This window comes from Formica exsecta, unplaced genomic scaffold (genome assembly GCF_003651465.1).
Source record: "Formica exsecta isolate Colony F162 unplaced genomic scaffold, ASM365146v1 scaffold914, whole genome shotgun sequence".
In the NCBI taxonomy this organism is placed as follows: domain Eukaryota; kingdom Metazoa; phylum Arthropoda; class Insecta; order Hymenoptera; family Formicidae; genus Formica; species Formica exsecta.
Genome location: NW_021853682.1, coordinates 5,678 through 28,233, shown reverse-complemented (window position 1 = coordinate 28,233; position 22,556 = coordinate 5,678). Strand labels below are relative to the sequence as shown.

At 42.1% G+C, this 22,556-nt stretch overlaps 1 protein-coding gene across 1 annotated transcript; it reads left to right on the top strand.

The window, feature by feature from the left end:
• Positions 1-2,125: 2,125 nt before the first annotated feature.
• LOC115245109 lies at positions 2,126-2,965 on the top strand. The gene is made up of 2 exons (XM_029823222.1): positions 2,126-2,436; positions 2,500-2,965. Exons 1-2 carry the CDS (start codon positions 2,126-2,128, stop codon positions 2,963-2,965), a joined length of 777 nt encoding a protein of 258 aa, XP_029679082.1.
• Positions 2,966-22,556: the final 19,591 nt, after the last annotated feature.

The window sequence follows — 22,556 nt, the reverse complement described above, 5'->3', positions numbered from 1 at the left end:
TTCGAGGTGTGATGTCTGTTGTATAGATTCGCGTTTCGACATTGTGAGCACATTTTGTAAGCGTTTTGTCGTAGCCCGACCAATTTCCTAATATATTAAAAGATAAAACAATAAAGTTAAACAGAAAAGATTAAGAAAGAGCTGAGTAAAGCAATGCATTAAAATTAGAAAAGAGATCAAGGAAAAATAATTAAGAAAGAGTTAAGTAATAAAAGATTATTAATAAAATAAAAGTATGATACGTGACTAAAGAGAAGGAAGTTACGGTCAAGTTCTCGGAAGCTGAGTAAGCAGTTGACGAGACAGCTGACGAGCGGAGCACGAGACATGCTCCGGTCAGGGACACCACACTCCTCCCTAATCAACGACCTAATTAATTAATATATATTGAGCGCGAGATGTCTGAGTAATATAGCTCTAATATAGCTCATTAACATCGCTCGCTACTCGCTCGCATATATCAATAGTATCGAAGTACCGTACGTATTGCGCCCGACTATTATAATCGCGACTTAGTGATAGTGTACAAGAATCTGTGAAATATATCAATTTATACCTAACGTTCGGGAATGTCTTATTTCGAGCGTGGATCCTAATCCTTTGTGCGTATAAATCCCAAAAGACCTCTTCCTTAGCAGCTAGAGGCACAACAGTCCGCTTTACACCGCTCTATGCTTATTTATGTTAAAATTAAATTGTTTTTACAATAAACTTTTATGCGCCCCTAATACTTTAGTGTTAGGAATTATAGAGTTTAATATAGAAGAATTTATTAAATTAGTGGAAAATAAATTAGAGAAAAACCAAAGTATGGATGTCAGTGTGAGAGCGAAGAAATTTGTTAATAGTATAGTAAATGCGTTGGATGCTACAGCACCTAGGAAAAATTTTAGAATTCCGAGTACATGGGAAGGGAAAAAGTGGTTTTCGGATAAAATAAGAGAAGCAGTGGTTAAAAAGAATGAGGCATATAGGAAGACATTGTATGCTGACACGGAACAAAATTGGTTGCAATTTAAAATTGTACGAAATGCAATAGTTAAGTTAATTAGGACAAAGAAGAAAAAATATTATGAAAATATGATAGAACAAAGGTAAAAAAAATACGCCAAGTATATTGTGGCGGATAACCACCACAAGAGCACGGGCGCGCGGAATCAATTTGCGTCCCTTACAACATGGCGGCAAGCGCGCGCGCCCAGACTCACGCGCGGAACACGTGCAAGCCCAACAAACTACGGGAACGTACCGCGACGCGGCGGCAGCCGGGAGTCGGCGCCATGAAGTGAAATCCAACGAGTGATAGTATATAAGAGGGTGAACCGATCGATATCACCAGTCGCGGCTCACTGCTGCTAGAGAGGACTTCTCTCGTTTAGTAGCAAAGAGCTTAGCGACGGCGGACGGAATTCGGGTCCGTCCGTAAAAACCTTCCGCACATTGCCTAGACGCAGACAGAAGAACCACGAGGAACGTCCACGTCCTCTTCCGCCGCCCACCTCACCGGGGCCAATATTGCGGACCGGACCTCCTGCGGAGCCACCGATCAACTCGTCCACTTGCCGGCACATCAGCTGGTCACTCCGGGAGTGGAAACTGCAGCCTTTGGAGCTGTCGCCGGTGCGCTTCACCCGTCCGGGCAGGGACTTTCTGACGACGTGGGACGTAAGGGTACGGCCCGACCAGCGCTTCCACTCGCCGGCACCTCAGCCGGTCCTTCCAGGAGTGGAAGCTGCAGCCTTTGGAGCTGTCGCCGGTGCGCTTCACCCGTCCGGGCAGGGACTTTCTGACGACGTGGGACGTAAGGGTACGGCGCTACACCTCGCCGACCTACGGCTGGAACTATCCTCCACGCCTATCACCGTTGCCACCATCACCAGCGGCCAACGAGCATCGCCACCAGGAGACACAGACGGCCCCCTCCTGCAGGATACATAGGGGAACGCAATCACTCTCCTCCACATCGGAGAAGGCGACGCAGTACTTGCGAGTGATCTTTGACGACATCCCTTCCATCGACATCTTCCCTTTACGTATTGTGGGGCGAAGGAAGTAAGCGCGCTTCCACACACACACCCTATAGAACCCCACAAATTGGTGACCCCGACGTGATCTGAGGGGAAAGATGCCGAAGGACACAAACACCACCGTCCTGCTGGACGACGAGGATCCGGCCGTCAACCGGATAGCCGTTCGGATACCTCCGTTTTGGCCAGACGAACCCGAGCTATGGTTCGCTCAGCTAGAGGGACAACTCACCCTTAGCGGCGTCACGGACGATGGCATCAAATTCGCACAAGTCCTATCACGGATGGAGCCGAAACAAGCACGAGAGGTGAAGGACATCATCACGCATCCGCCAACCCACCAGAAATATGAAACTATCAAGAGAGCGTTGATACAGCGACTATCAGTATCCCACGAACAGCGGATACGGTAGCTCCTAGAACATGAGGAGTTAGGCGACAGAAAACCTTCACAATTCTTACGTCACCTAAGCACGTTAGCCGGCACCACGGTGCCAGACGACCTCCTACGCACCCTATGGTTGGGGCGACTTCCAACACAGATGCAGGCTATCCTAGCTACACGCACTCAAGACAAATTGGAGGACGTAGCCGAACAGGCCGATCGCATACACGAAGTCGGAAGCAGGTCAATGATATTAGCAACCACAACCCCGCAGAAGGCTACCCCACCCGCCTGGGAAGCACAGATAGAGGCCCTACGACAGCAAGTCGCTACCCTCACCACGGGAATGACCGATTTGGCGCAAAGCATGACAAAGGATAAAAACCGGAACCGCTCCAGAGGGAGACAGCGAGAGCGATCGAGAAGCAGAGCGAGGGATAGAACCCCTCGGCAAGACGGGATATGTTTTTACCACCGTCGATTCGGCAGCAAGGCCGAAAAATGCACGAAGCCCTGCATCTACAAACCGGGAAACGACGAGGGCAATCGTTGATGGCGGCAAACGATGACAGCCCCGAACCTCGCCGCTTATTCATGACAGACCATACCACAAGAATAAAATATCTCATAGATACCGGCTCAGACGTCTGCGTGTACCCGTACTCCAGAACGGGAAAGCGCCGGCAAGCCGAAGCATATCGGCTCTTTGCGGCAAATGGCTCGACCATCAACACGTACGGGACAGTCACTTTACAACCCGACTTCGGACTGAGGAGGGCATTCCCATGGCGCTTTATCATCGCCAACGTAACTCACCCGATCATAGGTTCAGATTTCCTGTGCCACTACCATCTTCTGCCGGATATCCGAAACAAGAAGCTGTTAGACGGAACAACCGGACTCGCCGGTGAAGGGTCGGCCAGCAGTGACAAAACCCTCTCCATAAAGGCATTAGTAGAAGGCAACGAGTACCAGGACCTGCTGCGAAAATACCCAGGGATCACACAGCCGAACAGCAGTCACACAAAGCAGGGTTAAACATAACACCGTTCACTACATCAAAACTACAAACGGGCAACCGGAAACATGCCGGCCTCGCAAGCTAGCACCAGATAAACTGAAGATAGCCAAGGCCGAGTTCGACCTGCTAAGGCAGGAAGGCATAATCCGCCCCTCGAAAAGCCCGTGGGCGTCACCATTACACATGGTGCCAAAAGAAAGCAACGCATGGCGACCGTGTGGAGACTACAGGAAGCTCAATGCACGCACGATACCGGATAGATACCCGATACCGCACATAAAAGACTTCTCACAAGCTCTCCATGGGAAGACGGTGTTTACCACGATAGACCTCGTGCGCGCTTACAATCAGATTCCGGTACACGAGCGGGACATCCCAAAAACGGCTATTACGACACCCTTCGGTCTCTATGAGTTTTTGTACATGCCTTTCGGACTACGTAACGCCGCACAGACGTTCCAAAGGTTTATAAACGAAGTAATACATGGACTCGAGTATTGTTATGCCTATATCGACGATATCTTGATAGCTTCACGCTCAGAAAACGAACACAAAAACCACTTAAAACAATTGTTCGAGCGGTTAAACAGCTACGGTATAAAGATAAATCCAGCAAAATGCGCATTTGGGAAGAAGGAAGTAAAATTCCTCGGCTACTTAGTTTCCGAAAAGGGAACGCAACCACTACCCGAAAAGGTAGACGCGATACGAAACTTCCGCAAACCAAGCACGGTGAAACAGATGAGGCAATTCCTGGGCACAATAAATTTCTACCGCCGGTTCGTACCAAGAGCCGCAGAAGACCAAGCCCTGTTGAATGACGTACTAAAAGGACCTAAAACAAAAAACAACGCACCCATCGAGTGGACAGTCGCACTTGAGAAGGCGTTTGAGAGATGCAAGGACAGTCTGGCTCAAGCAACATTATTGGCACATCCTGATCCCGGAGCAGAACTGACATTGACCACCGACGCTTCAGATACGGCCCTCGGAGCCGTGATACAGCAGCGAAGCAAACAGGGATGGCAGCCACTTGCATTCATGAGCAAGAAATTCAATCCAGCACAACAAAAGTACAGTCCATACGACCGCGAACTCCTAGCAGTATACACCGCCATAAGACATTTTAGGCATATGCTAGAGGGGAGAGCATTTACAGTCTATACCGATCATAAGCCCATAATATACGCGTTCAATCAGGATCCGCTACGCAGCTCGCCACGGCAAGCACGGCAGCTCGATTTCATCAGCCAATTCACGACCGACATACAATATCTGGCAGGGAAGGAAAACGTCGTAGCAGACGCACTGTCCCGGCTAGAAGCAATACAAAGGGCCATGGATCACGAAGAGCTCGCAAAATCGCAAGAAGAAGACGAGGAACTCCGACAGACGCTACAGAAAGAAACCGGATTAAAAATAGAAAGAATTCCAATACCCGGAACAACGGCATACCTGCACTGCGACACATCGACGCCTACCAACCGCCCATTCGTGACCCAACCATATAGAAGGCAGGTATTCGAATACCTGCATGGATTGGCTCACCCAGGGATAAAAGCAACGGCGAAACTCGTCGCACAACGCTACGTGTGGCCAGGGATACAACGCGACTGCAACAACTGGGCACGAGCATGCCTAGCGTGCCAAAGAGCCAAAATAACGAGGCACAATACGACGCCAACAGGGACTTTCCAGGCACCAACAAAGCGATTCCAACACATTCACATAGATCTCGTGGGACCCCTACCAATATCACAAGGGAAACGCTACTGCTTGACAATGATCGACCGGTTCACAAGATGGCCGGAAGCCGTCTCTATTCCAGATATAACGGCAGAAACCGTAGCCACGCGCCTCTTCACACAGTGGATATCACGATTCGGAGCCCCCGTGAGAATAACAACGGACCAAGGACGACAATTCGAGGCCGACATGTTCAGACGACTGACGCAGCTAACAGGCTCGAAACACCTGCGAACAGCAGCCTATCACCCGGCATCCAACGAAATGGTAGAACGATTCCACAGGCAGCTCAAGGCAGCAATAAAGTGCCACGCGACGGAAAGATGGACAGAAATCTTACCGATCGTATTAATGGGAATACGAGCTGCCTGGAAGGAAGACCTTGGCGCCACTTCAGCAGAACTCGTATATGGTGAACCTATACGCCTAACAGGCCAATTCCTAGCAGCAGAGGACCGAACGATCGACAACAACGAGGACGTAGTAAGCAGACTACGAGCCACGATGAGCAACCTATGCCCACGTCTGAAACGACACGGAAACAAAGCAGCCTTCATCTTTAACAACATGGGAACAACACCGACAGTCTTCGTACGACACGACCACCAGTACGGTTCGCAAACGGATCTTAAGAAGCAAACGGACCTTACCACAACCAAGGGGGTCCTGTGGCGGATAACCACCACAAGAGCACGGGCGCGCGGAACCAATTTGCGTCCCTTACAACATGGCGGCAAGCGCGCGCGCCCAGACTCACGCGTGGAACACGTGCAAGCCCAAAAAACTACGGGAACGTACCGCGACGCGGCGGCAGCCGGGAGTCGGCGCCAGGAAGTGAAATCCAACGAGTGATAGTATATAAGAGGGTGAACCGATCGATATCACCAGTCGCGGCTTTCGCTGCTAGAGAGAAGACACCTCTCGCTTAGTGAACGGAAGTTAGCGACGACGGGCGGAAATTCGGGTCCGCCCGTATAAGCCCCTCGCACCTTGCGAAGAGGAAAAAAGCAGCAGGGAAAGGAACGTCCACGTCCACTTCCGCCGCCCTCTTCACCTGGGCCCAGTTTGCGGACCGGACATCCTGTGAAGCCCCCGACCATCGCTTCCACTCGCCGGCACCTCATCCGGTCCTTCCAGGAGTGGAAGCTGCAGCCTTTGGAGCTGTCGCCGGTGCGCTTCACCCGTCCGGGCAGGGACTTCCTGACGACGTGGGACGTAAAGGTACGGCGCTACACCTCGCCGACCTACGGCTGGAACTATCCTCCACGCCTATCACCGTTGCCACCATCACCAGCGGCCAACGAGCATCGCCACCCGGAGACACAGACGGCCCCCTCCTGCAAAATACATAGGGGAACGCAGTCACTCTCCTCCACTTACCGTAATACTTTTATGTACAGAATAATGAGACAAATCAATTCGTACGGAGCTCTGCCTCGCTACAGGTGCGAACGTTTCTCTAAAATCCACTCCAGGCCGCTGGGTGTAGCCTTTTGCCACTAGGCGTGCCTTTTTGCGTTCCACGCTTCCATCCGCACTGTATTTCGTTCTCAGGACCCATCGACAACCGACGACATTCTTGCTTCGAGGTCGTTTAACAAGGATCCAGGCGTTATTTCTTTTCAACGCATCAAACTCTAATTGCATAGCTTTTTTCCATTGCTTTGCCAGGGGTCCGTTCATTGCCTTTTCTACGGTTAAATCGTTCGTCTCACAACAGGCTAGATTCGTTTCATGCTTGATCATATTATACAACTTGCGAGGTCATCCCCTTTCACCCTTGAGCAGTCTAGGACGACTAGGCCCCCTCTTAAAAGAAGTAGGCTGTATTTGCAAATCGGCATTGATCTCTTCAACACAATCGTATGGTTCTTCGTTGCCGGAGTCGTTCGAGTCTCTCGCTACCTCCACATTGTCGTGTTCGTTATCTTGGTGTTCTTCAATTCGAATAATTTCTGCTTCGCTTTTCGCGCTGGGATTGGTCAAAATTATCTCAAACTTCGCATTCTTCTTTTGGTCATCTATAATTTCAGGACGCTCAGGTTCTTCGATGAACCTTACGTCCCTGCTTACAATGATTCTTTTAGCCGTTCCATCCCACAGACGATAAGCCTTGGATTCACTTGAGAAACCGACGAATATACATTTTTTTGACCTCGGTTGAAATTTCTCCTTTTGCGTTTTGTCCAGTGCAAACGCCTTACAGCCAAAGATCTTGAAATTCGACACATCTGGCTTGGTCCCAATTTTGACCTCAAAAGGCATCATTTCATTTAGACTTTTCGCGGGACTCCTATTTCTTATATACGCGGCTGTTGCTATGGCTTCGGCCAGAAACTCAGTGGAAGATTTGACTGCAAAAGCAGGCACCTGGCCATTTCGACTAGTGTACGGTTCATCCTTTCCGCCGTCCCATTTTGCTACGGAGTATACGCCGTTGTGCGTTCTCTTCCAATTCCAGCTTCTTTAAGTTGCTTGGTAAACTCCGGTTCACAATACCCCAGTCCGTTGTCCGTCCGTAAGATTTTAATTTTGCATTCGGTTTGATTTTCCTCTATGGCCTTAAACTTTATGAACGCATTCTTGACTTCGTTTTTTGTCTTCAGGAAGCTTACCTCCACCCATTTTGATTTTTCGTCATTAAAAGTTGCAAAGTAAAGGACCCCACCAATTGACCTTGTTTTCATCGGTCCGCAAACGTCTGAATGAATGAGCTGGAAGAGTCCATAGTCTCTCACGAGTGATGTTTTTGGAAACGGAGTTGCGCTTTGCTTTCCTTGGATGCAAACTTCGCATACAGGCATTTTCTTACCGGATTTCATCCGGATGCCTTGGACTATTTCTTTAGAGGTAAGTATACCAAGGTCTTTTTCGTTGAGATGTCCATAGCGCTTGTTCCAGATTTCCATTTCGCTTGCTGTTGCTGTAGATTCTGTGTCTGTGTGTAAAAAATATAAAGCGCCTTGTTTACTTGCCTTAATTACAGTTTCCTCACTAGAATTTGAAACCCATACGTGGTCACCCTTGAATCGGACTTCGTGGCCGTTCTCAGTCATTTTAGAGATGGACATAAGATTTACACTCAGTTCAGGCACATACAAGACCTTTTTAAGTCTTATTTTCTTCTCTTTGCTTCCGTCTGAAACCTGTCAAACGGATAGGATCTTTTCTTCGAATCTCCGTCGTTTGGTTTGCAGCTACTTTCACGTATTGATTTGCCAGTGGAGTAAAATCGCAAAATTTTTCCTTTTTGTGGCACATATGCGACGTTGCATCGCTATCGATGCACCAATTGTCAATTAATATTTGTTCAGCATTCATCGCAACGGCTATAAAACTTGTTCCCTGGAAGAAAAATTATGCTGGTTCTTCCGGCAGGAACACTCGTAAGTGTTCGATGCTTGTTTTCTACGATTCTTGGTTTTCAGGTACTCAACAGCACAGAAGGCCTCCTCAGCGTCTACATTAGCTGCGCTTTCTTTGGTTATATTTTTTGCCTTTTGATCTGCTGTCTTTTTCCAACTTTCCGATGCCTTGTGCTCTATTTTACTACAATAATTGCATTTATAATTTTTTTGTTGCTTACTTGTGTCGTTTGCCTTTTTATGTGGCATCTTCTTTGATTGAGATGATTTCCATCGACTCGTAGATGCTTTTGCGAAGAATGCGTCCTGTTGCTGGTCCGCTTGAGCCGTTTTTTTCTTTCTTGAATTGGATTTCTCTAACAATTTGATTTTCAACGCTTCGGGTGACGGTAGCTCGTCCCTCGTTTCGATGGCACAGCGAAAATTCTCATAGCTGTTCGGCAAACTATACAGCAGGAGTATCGCCAAAAGATCTGCGGCTACTGGAATCTTCATTTCTGCGATCCTGTCAACCGTGCCAAAGAAATTATTCATATGTTCCATCATATTCTCACCTTTGCGCATTTTTGTAAACAACAGTTGTTTCCAAAGCGTCGCTTTACGCGCTGGCCCTTTTGAATGGTAAACTTCTTCTAATTTTTGCCATACTTCAGTTGACGTTACATAGTGTTTTGCATGACACAATTCAGAAGGTGTCATAGCCAGTATTATGTCGGCCTTTGCTTTTTGGTCCATCTGCACCCAGTTGTCGATGTCGTTTTGGTTCGTTACAACATTTGCTGCGTTTACTGTCGGTCTTGGTCTTAGCTTAGTGCCGTTTACATAATTCCAGTAATCATTTTTTATGAGGATGGCTTCCATTTGTAGTCTCCACGTATCATAATTCTCCTTATTCAATTTTTCGATATTCGACGTGTGTGCCGACAAATTTACCTTTTATTTTACATTTAGTTTGGCTTCAATAAAAAAAAATTTCTTTTGGTCGCGTTCGAGTGTCGGCCTCGTGGCAGTTTTGAAGTTAGCTCTGGCGTGTCTTACTTGCCTGGTTTTCAATCTATATTTTCTAGATTAATTAATCACTCAAACTGCGCAGTGGAAGCGTGCTGGGCCTATAACCTGTTGGTTTAGGATTAGGTGGGGCGTTATTTTAAGGAATAAACGACGATTGAATCAAGACTATAATTTATTCTTTGTACTCTACACTTGCAGGAAAAAGAAAGTAAAGTATATAGAGAGTGCGTAGGTAGCGCCAAACGCACGATGCGTGCACAAGTTACGCGCGAAAGTCTGAAATGCATGACATGTGTTGATTCGGTTCTCTTCTCTTATAGGAACAACAATTTTATATATTATATCTAATATTTATTTGGGGGGGACATAATAGCGTAATTTTATAAAAATAAAATGCGTTGTAATTTTCTCGAGAGAATCTATAATATTTCTATAAATGCAAGATTGATTTTATGACAAATACTATTTCAAATTACAAACCCTCACAAATTGAACTGCTTCTATGTACTTGGCTAGTTAACTTGATTTCATATTTAGTTTTTATTTTTTATTTTTTAAAGATTTTTATTTTTTAGAGTCATTTTTTATGAAAATTTTTTTTAAAGTTATTTTTTAGGGATAAATATTAAACTTTTTGTTGCGTACAAGTTGGAATTTTTTTATATACTTGGCGTATTTTTTTACTTTTGTGAGGTTTTTTTTAGAGGGATATCACAGCTTTTTGTAATAATTTTTTTAGGGGCAAATATTAAACTTTTTTTGCGTACTGTTGAGGTTTTACCAGCAGTGAAGAGTACACAATTATTAGTTTTAGTAAAATATACGTTTACTATATTTTAATACAAATGTTCTAATATAATAATATTCGAAAAGAAATATTAGAAGGACTTGGACTCGTTACAAAATATGAAAAGGTCGCTCTGTTATTACAAGACTGACTACGCACACACGTCTGTTCTATTTCGCACAATCATGACCCATATATATTTTGATTTGTGCCCTCTATTGTGGATGAGATAATACTGCTTATAATCGCGCTTTAATTCAAATTGAGATTACCTCATCCAACATTTCTCTTTAATCTCAATGTTTTCTTTAATAAACAAAATTAACTTATAAATACAGTTTTACAATTAATAATGTAATCCTACTGCACTATCATATCTCTAAATTTTCTAAATTTTATTGTAGCTAGCGGCTTTGTAAAAATATCGGCAGTTTGATCGCTAATATTACAATATACAATGTTGATATTATTTTCCTTAACCTTTTCACTTATGAAGTGAAATCGCACGTTTATATGTTTCGACCTTCGATTAAATATTCCAGTTTTAATAAGCTTGATAGCACTTTGATTATCGATACACATTTCAACATTTACAGTTTTATCAATTAATTCTTCCAATATGTTTTTTAAAAATAATAATTCTTTACAACAATCAGCGGCCGAAATGAACTCTGCTTCTGTGCTCGACAATGCTACAATAGGTTGATTACGTGATGCCCAACTTATAGGACCTCCGCAAAATTTTATTATGTACCCTGATGTACTTTTTCTAGTCTCTACGTCACCTGCATAATCCGCATCGCAAAACGCTCTAAGTGTTTGTACATTTCCTTTATTATTGTATGTTATTCCTAAATGCTTAGTTCCCTGTAAATATCTTAGAACTCTCTTAATATTAATTATGTCTATATCTGAAGGATTCTGTGTATTTCTACTGTTATACGTTACTGCATAACTCAGGTCTGGTCTGGTTTTGGCTGTGAGATAGAGTAGGCTTCCCACGGCTTCTCTAAAAGGGAAAGATTTCGTCCCGCTTCCTCCACTGTTTACTTCTGTGTTAGCTAATATCGGTGTGTCCACTGATTTTGCATTGCTCATCCCATATGTTTCTAGTACTTTCTCCGAGTAGTTATTTTGATTGAGTTTGATGCCTTCTTGCCACTTTTCTATCTCTAAACCTAAAAAAGAGCTTGGATTTTTATTAAATGTTATATCAAATACATTTTTTAGTTTTAGGAGTAAGTTTCTTAAATCTTGTGCGTTTTTGCCAAATAGTATCCCATCATCTACATGGATTGCTAAGAGTGCTGAATTATCTTCTCTCTTGAAGATGCATTTCTCTGTGAGCAATTGTTTTAAACCATATTTTTTTAGTGTTTCCGTGAATTTCTTATTCCAGCTGTTTGATGCTTGTTTAAGACCATATAATGTGTTATAGCCCGAAAAGGCTATATACGAATCACTAGATACATATTATTTTAGAGATATATTATTTTATACGATAAGACATTGCTCAACGTGTAACGCGAATATAGATCACGTTACGAACGTTGACCGAGCGAAGCGCTGACAACGCGAGCCACGCGCGAAGCCCGAGCGTCCGCGCAATCACTCATTACGAAAACGCGGAAATTAAGGCAAGCGGAATTAATGCGTTGCGAAAATGCAACGTAGAGATCCTACCTAAACGCGAAAAGGAAATTGCGAAAATGCAAGCAAAGAAGTCCCTTAGAACTCCTTAGCTTGCATCCGGATCTTGCCGCAAAAATCGAGCGACACGACACATGGTCTTGTCGCTAACCGATCCCCTCCTGGGAAACCAAGGGGAGATAATAAAAAGACCCATCGCTAACGATCGGCGGGCAGTCTTTATCCTTAATTAATATTACGCGGGTAGTAGCGCTAATAGTCGCAAGTGTCAACAGCAAGTGTCGATAATTATTGTAATATCGAGTAGTCACACTCAGTAAAAATCGTGGAGATCGAGGAGCAAGTCTCGCGACGTAAACCCGACTTCAAACACGCGCACGCGAAAGTCAGATAACACGATACGCGACCCGAATAGGTAATAAATACGAGGACGAATTATAACTAAGACCATTTGAAATGAATAAAAGCTTTATTTAACATAAAAAGTGTCCAGTGCTACGGGTAACCCGCCAGACGCATCCCAGATTCCTAAATCTTAATCCGGCAACGATCCCGAAATTTACCGTGCCTCACCCGAGGCATAACAAAATTGGTGGCAGCGGTGGGATCTGCCGGGGCATCGCCAGAGCTCACTCAAGACCTGCAAAAGACACGGTTGTGTTAAAAGAAGCGGGCACGCCAGCAATCAATTCAATTGAAGTTGACGGACGGAAGCAACAGCCAAGCCTTCCCCAAGACCTGCAAAACACCCCGAGTGTAAACAGGGCAGGCACGCCAGCACATGTAAAACGGAAGCTGACGGAAACCACAATCGACGGAAGACAACGCAAGGACAACAGAACGAGCATCGCCACAACAGCTGTAGCAGAAACGTGAGCCGCCAAGCATCGCGAACTACGATAACTCTACGGACAACGCACCGACGCCGGACAACGACCGCCGTACAACGAGCATCGTCAGCCGTATCAGCCGCCGAGCGAAGGACTGCAGCGTCAGCGACCTACTAACACAGCGAACGATCATGCGAGCCGTCATAATATTGTAAGTCCGAAAAAATTTAATAATTATAACTGCGTGAATGTCGGAAGGTTCGAATATACCGAAACCGATAGCGAACCGATCGTGGTTACTGAGCGAACCAGCCCGACGAGCGATTAAATTAAGCGTAACACCGCGAGAAAATCTTCATAACGTGCGAAAAAACTTAGAGACGCAATACTCGAGCGAAAGCGAGCCCGAGTTACCGGAAAACGTCGTCACAGAACGCAAATTTCCATTTTTCACATTGGACGAAAGCCTACTCCCGCGTAATACGACTGACCCCACTGACAACACCCAACGCGAGACTAGACGTACGCGACCGTATATTAGCAGAACTCCAAGTAGAGTATCTTTACGACGCGAATTTTCGTTAACGTCCTACGAGAGCGACCTGTTCGATCCGGAAGAGATTTATAGCCAACAGGAAAATAATATGGCCGAATCGCGAAATCCGCAAGAACGCACTCCCGCGAACCCGCCGAAAAGCGCGGTAGACGAGGAAATAGAAAACATGCGGCAATCCATCCGCCAAATGGACCAAAATATAGCGGAGGCCGACCGCACGCCGTCTCCCGAGATCAACCGCGAAGAAAGAGGAGATTATACACAGATAATCCACATTTTGAATGAAATACGCGCGGATATCCATTCGTTAAATATACGAGTAACGCGACTAGAAAGCGCGGACGCACAATTACCCCGTCATACAGACACTAGCAGGGAAAACGATAACGATGCGTTTGAAACAACATATGGGCGAACGAGACGCGATATCAGAAATCGACGAAGCGTCGCCCCGAATTATCTGCCGTTAAAAGAAGCAAGAATAATGATCCCCGAGTTCGACGGAACCTCGCGACATAAATTGCAAGAATTTCTAAACGCGTGCAAATACGCTGTTCAGAACATAAACCCAGCAGACGAAGAATCGTTAATTCAAGCCATCCTATTTACAAAATTAAAAGGGAAAGCGATGCAGGACTTTGAGACGCGAGATATACAAACGTTCGACGAATTAAAGCAGCAACTCGAGACTTGTTACCAGTCAAAACAAAGCACGACACATTTACAGATCGAATTCAACTCGCTAAAACAAAAGCCGAATGAAACTGCGCACACTTTCGGACAACGCGTTGATTTACTAGCAATGAAATTATACGACTCGATGATCGAAGGAAAGGAGCACTCCGCATTATCAAAACGCACGATTCAACAAACAATCCAAGCGCAGGCATTAATAAATTACCAGATCGGGCTACACGACAAATTACAAGTGCTCGTACGCGCGCAGCGATATACGACGCTCCAAGAAGCGATAACGGGCGCGAGCGCCGAAGAAAAGCTCAGACCGGGAACCGCGAGAACGAGTAGTTTTGTTAATAAAAATAAAACCGAATCAAGTTACCCGCGAAATAGTCGAAACCCGACACCGCAATGCTTTAAATGCGGAAAAAACGGACATTACGGACGCGATTGTCGAAGTAGCCGATATGCGCTCCCGAAACCGGAAAAACCCTCGCGAATAAACGCAATAAGTAAATACTGCTCGCATTGCAAAAGAACAGGACACAGCCGCGACGAATGCTGGAGCCTAAACGGAAAACCGAAACATAGTACAGATAAACAAAAAATCGGAAATCAGCAAAAAACGCGCGAAGAAAATATACGCGACCGAAAGAAATCGCGACAACAGAAAAGGAACGCCGATAGCGCAAGTAGCAGCAGCGAAGACGAGCAGGATAAAGCGAGAAAGAAACAACCGCGACCTGCATCTGAGTATCGCGTTACACATATTAAAGATATGCCACGCGCACAGAAAAAAACGGATTTATTGCTAATAACATTACCAATGCGACAAGCAAAAGACGGAAAAATACAGATGTTGTACGACTCAGGGTCGACCATCTCATTAATAAAATTGAAACATTTAAAGGATGACACACTAATACATGAAGGTAAAATCGCGCTTACAGGCATAACCGGGCATAAAGTACACACCATAGGAAAAATGTACGCCACGATCAAGATAGAAAATCACAAGGTAAAACATGCATTTTACGTTGTAAGAGACGACATTCCAATAGAATATGAAGGAATAATAGGAATTGATTTCCTTCAACAACATTCGGTATCCTGTGATTATAATCAAAATCAATTAAAAATAGGAGAAGCCGTGCTAAGATTCCATACGTTTAACAAAACAATCCTAAAACCGCGCAGCGAAACCATCGTAAAAGCGATAACGAAGCAAAATCGGATAGGAATAGTACGAGCAGAGGAAACAGCTCCAGGAATCTACCTTGGAAACTGCTTAGTAGAACCGAAGGATTACACGTGTCCCGTTAGTATCATAAATACAACCGATACGGAAGTCGAGATACAGACGCCGAACGTCACACTCGAAGACATAGAACGCGAAATCGAATCCAAAATACACACGATACAAGCAAGAAAAAATTTTAAGCCTACTAGCTCGAGACAAATCTGACAACTACTACGCACGCAACATTTAAATACGGAAGAAAAACAGGCACTCCTACGGATATGCGAAGAATATTGCGATACATTTCAGTTGGACGGAGAACCACTGACGTGCACCGCGACGGTAGAGCACGAGATAAACACGCGCGCTGATACCTCGCCGGTGAACACGAGACCGTATCGTCTTCCCGATAAGCACAAGACGGAAGTAAATAAACAAGTGCAAGAAATGCTGAAAAATGGCATAATCCGAACAAGCGCGAGTCAATGGAACGCACCCTTATTAGTGGTACCGAAAAAGGCCGACGCATCCGGAAAACCTAAGCTCCGAGTAGTAGTAGACTTTCGGAAGCTAAACGATTTAACAATAGGCGATTCATTTCCACTGCCCAATATCACCGAGATACTGGACCAGTTAGGAAACGCTAAATATTTTACCACACTAGACTTAGCGTCAGGATATCATCAGATACCGATGGCTGAGCAAGATAAACAAAAGACAGCTTTTTCAACGCCCTACGGACACTACGAATTTAATAGAATGCCGTTTGGATTGAAAAATGCGCCAGCAACATTCCAGAGACTAATGAATTCAATTCTAACCGTCGCAATGATTCGACTGGCGCGGCCCTTCAGCCCGCGCTTTTTCGATCGGAGAGGAACTCGGCGGACGCGCGCGAGACGGCAACGTCACAGTACTTAAAAACCGGACATATGACGTCCGGTTTGACTTGTCAACCGGACAAGACTCTTGAAAACCTGACATCCGGGTCAAAACCGGACGGTTGGCAACCCTACGCGAGTGTCAGTTAACGCGATACGCGACACGAGTAGATAATGAAAACGAGGACGAATTATAACTAAGACCATTTGAAATAAATAAAATTTTTATTTAACATAAAAAGTGTCCAGTGCTACGGGTAACCCGCCAGACGCATCCCAGATTCCTAAATCTTAATCCGGCAACGATCCCGAAATTTACCGTGCCTCACCCGAGGCATAACAAAATGCCTTCTTTAGTTTACAAATCTTGTTTTTCCTTTTCTTATATCCTTCTGGTAGATGCATGAATATTTCCTCTTCTAATTCTCCATAGAGAAAGGCAGTTTTTACGTCAAATTTTATAAAATTCCAGTTGTTATGTGCCGCCAATGCAAATAGCATTTTTAATGCAGCACTATTTACCACGGGACTGTATAATTTCTCATAATCTATATTCTTTCCTTGTTCGCATCCTCTTGCAACAAGTCTTGCTTTATATTTGCCATCTTCTTTAATTTGGAAAACCCATCTACTTGTTAAACATTTTTTTCCTTTTACTTTTTTAGCCTCGACTAATTCCCAGGTTTTATTCTTGTTTAATGAATCTTTCTCTTCTTGTATAGCTCTCATCCATTTCCTTTTATCATTACTGCTCATGGCTTCTTCATATGTCAGGTATGCATAATCATTGTATCTGTCCGGGAATTTTTTTATCCTTTGAGATCTCCTTGGTGTGTTTTCTGTTTGCTCTGCTATGCTATCATTGTTTTCTATCATTGTTCTGTTCTCCTCATCTTCTTCTTCTTCGGAGTCTTCTTCAGCAGTTTCCATATCTTCTTCATTGTCGCTTAAAATTTCTTCATCATCATCTAGATCTCCTTCATGTTGCATGTGGATTTTATTTTTCTTTCTTTCTATCAAGTCTTTATTCTTGTCCTTTTCTATTGCGTATTCACTTTCTTTCTCTATGAAATGTACTTCTCTTGAAATTATTATTTTCATCTTTTCTGAATCCCATAATCGATATCCTGTTTGCGTATAGCCAACAAATTTCATGGTTTTACTTCTGTTGTCTAATTTTCTAAGCTGTCTTAATTCTTTCGCATATGCTGTGCAACCAAAGACTCTCAAATGCTTCAAGTTAGGTTTTTCACTGTTCCACATCTCATATGCTGTTTGTGTATTTACTCTTGTCGGACTTCTGTTGTGTAGATACGCAGCAACTCTCACTGCTTCTCCCCATAGCATTTTGTTTTCTTCTTCTCCTGTAATCATAGCTCTAGTTTTTTCAATTAACGTTCTGTTTAGTCGTTCAGCCTTTCCGTTTAATTGAGGAGTGTACGGTGGAATATAATTTATGAATATACCTTTATTTTTACACCAAATTTTTAATTCTCTGCTAGTATATTCTTTACCATTATCACAACGTATCTCTTTAGTTTTTCTGTTCCATTTTACTTCTGCTTGTGTTATATATTCTTTTAGTTTTTCGTACACTTCTCCTTTTCCTTCCATAAGATAGACTGTTACATAATTAGTATAATCGTCTAAGAAGGTAACAAAATACCTGTTTCTGTCCCATGTCTCCGGAGTGATTGGTCCACAAACATTTGTATGTATAATTTTCAATGGTCGTGTAGCTCTCTTTCTTTGATCTCCGAAAGGTATTCTTGTATGGTTTGCTTGTATGCAGGTCTCACAATTTGATAGTTGTTCTACAATTTCTTCCTTTTTTAATTTAATATCTTCAGACAATTTAAGCAATTTGACCATATTATTTGTGCCTAAATGACCTAATCTTTCGTGCCATAGTTTTACTGAGGATTTTTTTCAACTGTCATTGCTCTTTCTATGTTTTTATTATTTTGTACAATATATAATCCTGCACTGTTTCTCTTTCCTTTGAAAATAGTTTTTTTATTTTTACTAATTGTTACTTCATCTTTATAGAATTCTACTTTTCCTCCTTTTTGTGTTATTGCACCAACCGACAAAAGATTTCTTCTTAGATCTGGTATATATAACACATTATTTAACTCACAGTTTCCAAGGTCAACTGTTCCAGTCTTCTTCGCTGTCATGGTTCCTTCCTTATTTGCTACTCCGACCTTTGTTATTATTTTTCGTCCTTCCTTTAATTTTGATGAGTCGTTCGTCATGTGAGAGGTTGATCCTGAGTCAACAATCCAATCTTCTCTTTCTATAGTGTTTGTTAAGAAGGCTACTTTATTATTTTCCTCTCTCGCTGAGTCACCTTTTTTCTTCCTAAAAAAGCAATCTTTTTCCTGGTGATTTGTTTTTCTACATATTTTACAAGATTTCTCTGAATCTTTTCTGCAATCTCTTGCTAAAATCTGACCGATTTTATGACAATTAAAGCATTTTATGTCTTTACCTTTTTTAGTAGCATCTACCTTTTTACATGCGTGCGCTAGGTGATCCCTCATGTTGCATTTGTAACATTTCCTTTCCTCTATTTTAAACGCCACTTCTTCTTCTCGGTCCGATCGGTTCCTTGCCTCTTCTGCTAGAAGTCTCGCTGTCAAATTTATTAATGTTCGCTCCGCAGAGGATGTCGACTCCCATGCACTAACGAAAAATCTGTAACTCTCCGGCAGAGCGGTTAAGAAGATGCCGGACTGTCCTGTTTTACAGGCCATAATAATTATATTTTTGTACACCGAAATTTTTTTATTGGTTACATGAAATGAGAAATCCTTTTCCACGATTAAAGTATATACATCAACAAAGTGGGAACCTTGCGCTTTTATGTTAAAAACGAAGAAAAGTTAAAAAATTACAGTTTTTTATCGGCTTCTTGCGTCAGGTCGTAACAATATTTGCTTAATATAAAAGTTGTGCAGTTTGTACGTACAAAATCAAATAGGTTCCCACTCGGAAATGCATGAAAGAATATAAGTGAACGTTTAAAAATGTATTTAGAAGCCTAGTAAAAAAGATCTTGGTTTATAAAACTTTCGTGCATATGTGTGTGTACGAGATGGAGGCTCAAGAGTAAAACAGAGCAGTAGATTAGTTGCGTGATGTCGCGATAGACAGAGCTGCAATCGTACATGACAAACACAGACATAATCGTACTATCTTCGTCTCTTTCATGCGTGTGAGAGTAATATACATGTACGCACTAACATTATTGCAGTATCTTTTTTCTCTCAATCATACGCTCTGTCACGCTCTGTCTCTTTCTAATCGCTCGCTCGCTATGTGCTACGTATCGCTTAGCTTCATGCTCCTCGCATATTCACTTACGCGTTCACTCGCGCTTCTCTCTCTCTCTCTCTCTCTCTCTCTCTCTCTCTCTCTCTCTCTCTCTCTCTCTCTCTCTCTCTCTCTCTCTCTCTCTCTCTCTCTCTCTCTCTCTCTCTCTCTCTCTCTCTCTCTCTCTCTCTCTCTCTCTCTCTCTCTCTCTCTCTCTCTCTCTCTCTCTCTCTCTCTACTCGCGCTTCTCTCTCTCTCTCTCTCTCTCTCTCTCTCTCTCTCTCTCTCTCTCTGCTCGTTCATTATTGTATTCTTTTATTCCCATTATTATATTCTTTTATTTGCTCAACTTTTATTCTTTCTATTCTCGTCTCCTTACATAAAAATAAATGAATGTATTTATTTATTTTTATTTTATACAGCCTATTATATCGATAATTTCGGTCGGTATTATCGATAATTTTAGTTACGCTTAGATGAGGGCGCTAACCCGTCGGAGTTCGCCCGTCGCTCCGGCATCCTCTTAATATTTTAGAAATGACCATAGTGTCATTTATTTCTTCTCCTAAACTTTTGAGTTTAAAAGCGAGATTTTTTAATTCTGTTATATGTGTGGCCATATCGGTATCATTTCTCTTCTTAAATTCAAAGAACTCCTGCATTAGAGCGCATTTCTGATGCTGTGAGTCTCTTTCATAAATATTTTTTAATTTTTGCCACATTTCAAAGCTTGTAGTACAAGTTACTATATGTATCAATGATTGTTTTTCTAAAGTGCTTACGATTATCCGCTTTGCCTTTTCATCCTTTCTTTTCCATTCTGTCGCTTGTAGTTGTCCAACTGTTGGCTCTCCTTGTATAATTTCTAAGAAATCTGCTGCCTCCAAGTGAATTTCTATCTGGAATTTCCACATTGGATATCCATCGGCATCCTTCAATTTGTCGATGCCTTCCAACGTTCCAGTCGTATTTGATGCAGCACACATTTTTAACTTTTTTACTAATTAGTTTATAATGTACCGAAAGTTTCAATTTCTCTTTATTTTTACTGTTTTATTACTTTGTACTCAACACGTGGCTCTGGGTCCATAACCTGTTGAGGTTTTACCAGCAGTGAAGAGTACACAATTATTAGTTTTAGTAAAATATACGTTTACTATATTTTAATACAAATGTTCTAATATAATAATATTCGAAAAGAAATATTAGAAGGACTTGGACTCGTTACAAAATATGAAAAGGTCGCTCTGTTATTACAAGACTGACTACGCACACACGTCTGTTCTATTTCGCACAATCATGACCCATATATATTTTGATTTGTGCCCTCTATTGTGGATGAGATAATACTGCTTATAATCGCGCTTTAATTCAAATTGAGATTACCTCATCCAACACGTACAAGTGGGGATTTTTTTATGTTTATATATAAATATCCTAGGTAGCAAACGTTCGTCATTTTGACGTCGAATACTAGTCATGTTTGTACGAATGACGCCAAGTGATTAAAAATTGACCATCATATATAAGTCTTTTGAATGACATTATAATGGCGTCATTATATTACATCAGTATGACGTAATATTTAAGTCCTATATGCATTTTTTACGTTGGCGTCATAATCTATAAAAAGATGCCATTTTATCTAAATGAAATCCTTGATAGAGGTGTGTGTTTGACTATATTTATGATTTTGTTATAAATATATAATTACATTTATAGTTATAAATTTTTATCTGTTTATTCTATTATTCTATTTATTTAACGTCTCTTAAAGTTAAAACTATAAAAGTTCTAAATAGATCTAATTTTTAATAAATTTAAGTTTTAAATTAATTTTCTATTTAAATTGGTTATTAATTATTTGTTATTAATTATTTGTTATTAATTCTATTAAATAATCAAAAAAGTTCACGCAATTTTTATAGGTAGAGATATACATATACATCGAGATTAAAAATAAACGGGAATGTTTGGATGTTTGCATCGTGTCGAGTAACATGAAAGCGAATAACGTCCTTGTGAAAGCAAATAACGTTTGCAAGGTTCGCAAGCATAATCTGTCTTCAATTTTTGGCAAACAATAAAGATGAAATATTGCCATGAGCATTGCGAACGAAACATATCTTAAATTACGCATGCGTCGTTATACCGCGCACGTGTTTTCTTTGTTATATCGGCGAAGGAGGAATTAGTCTGTGCTAGTCTGTCCTTTGTGCAAGTCCGTGCAAGTCTGTGGTTGTTCATCGTATTGCCCAGTGTACATCTTAGAAGGCACAAGAGAGAATTCCGTACAAATTTTTTTATTATTTAATATACTTTTATGTAATATACTTTTTTGATTATCTAATATAGTATTAAATTTTGTTGGCGTCGAATTTGCTAGTGACATTGTTGAAGAAGCATCAATTGCTTTAGTACATTGCTCGTGGTTTACGCCACGAAAGAAAGAGGTTTGGTGGCCTCCATACAAAACTGGTGCACAATTTAAGAAAGAACTGTTTCTGAAGGAAAAATCAAAAAGTGAAACATGGAAATTATACGGTATCAAACAAATACTTTTTTCCTGTGGTATGTATACTATACAACAGGGTGGTCCATGTAAAGTGTTACAAGCTAATAACTCTAAAAATATTTGTCAAATCAAAAAATTGTTCATGAGAAAGTTTCATGTTTTCGAGGGGCCTTTCTAACTACGTAAACATAAAATTGCCCCCGCTCCCCCTCTAAAGGGGGCGGGAGGTAACTTTAAAATTCTAAAGGGAACCCCCCATTTTTTAAAACACATTCTTGTAGCTTATCTCCAGAGCTTTTCAAAACACTGTAATAAAGTATTTTTTCATTAAGTACTTTTTTAGTTTTTTTATATCTTAATCTGACATATTTTGATATAAAAAATCAAATATCTCGTAAAATATTTAGTTTTCGATAATCTTACCGTAATACTTTTATGTACAGAATAATGAGACAAATCAATTAGTGTAAAAAAAATAATTATTTTTAAGAAAAAGTATGTAATTATTTACAATGTATTTTTTAAAACAATTATTTGTTTTTTTTT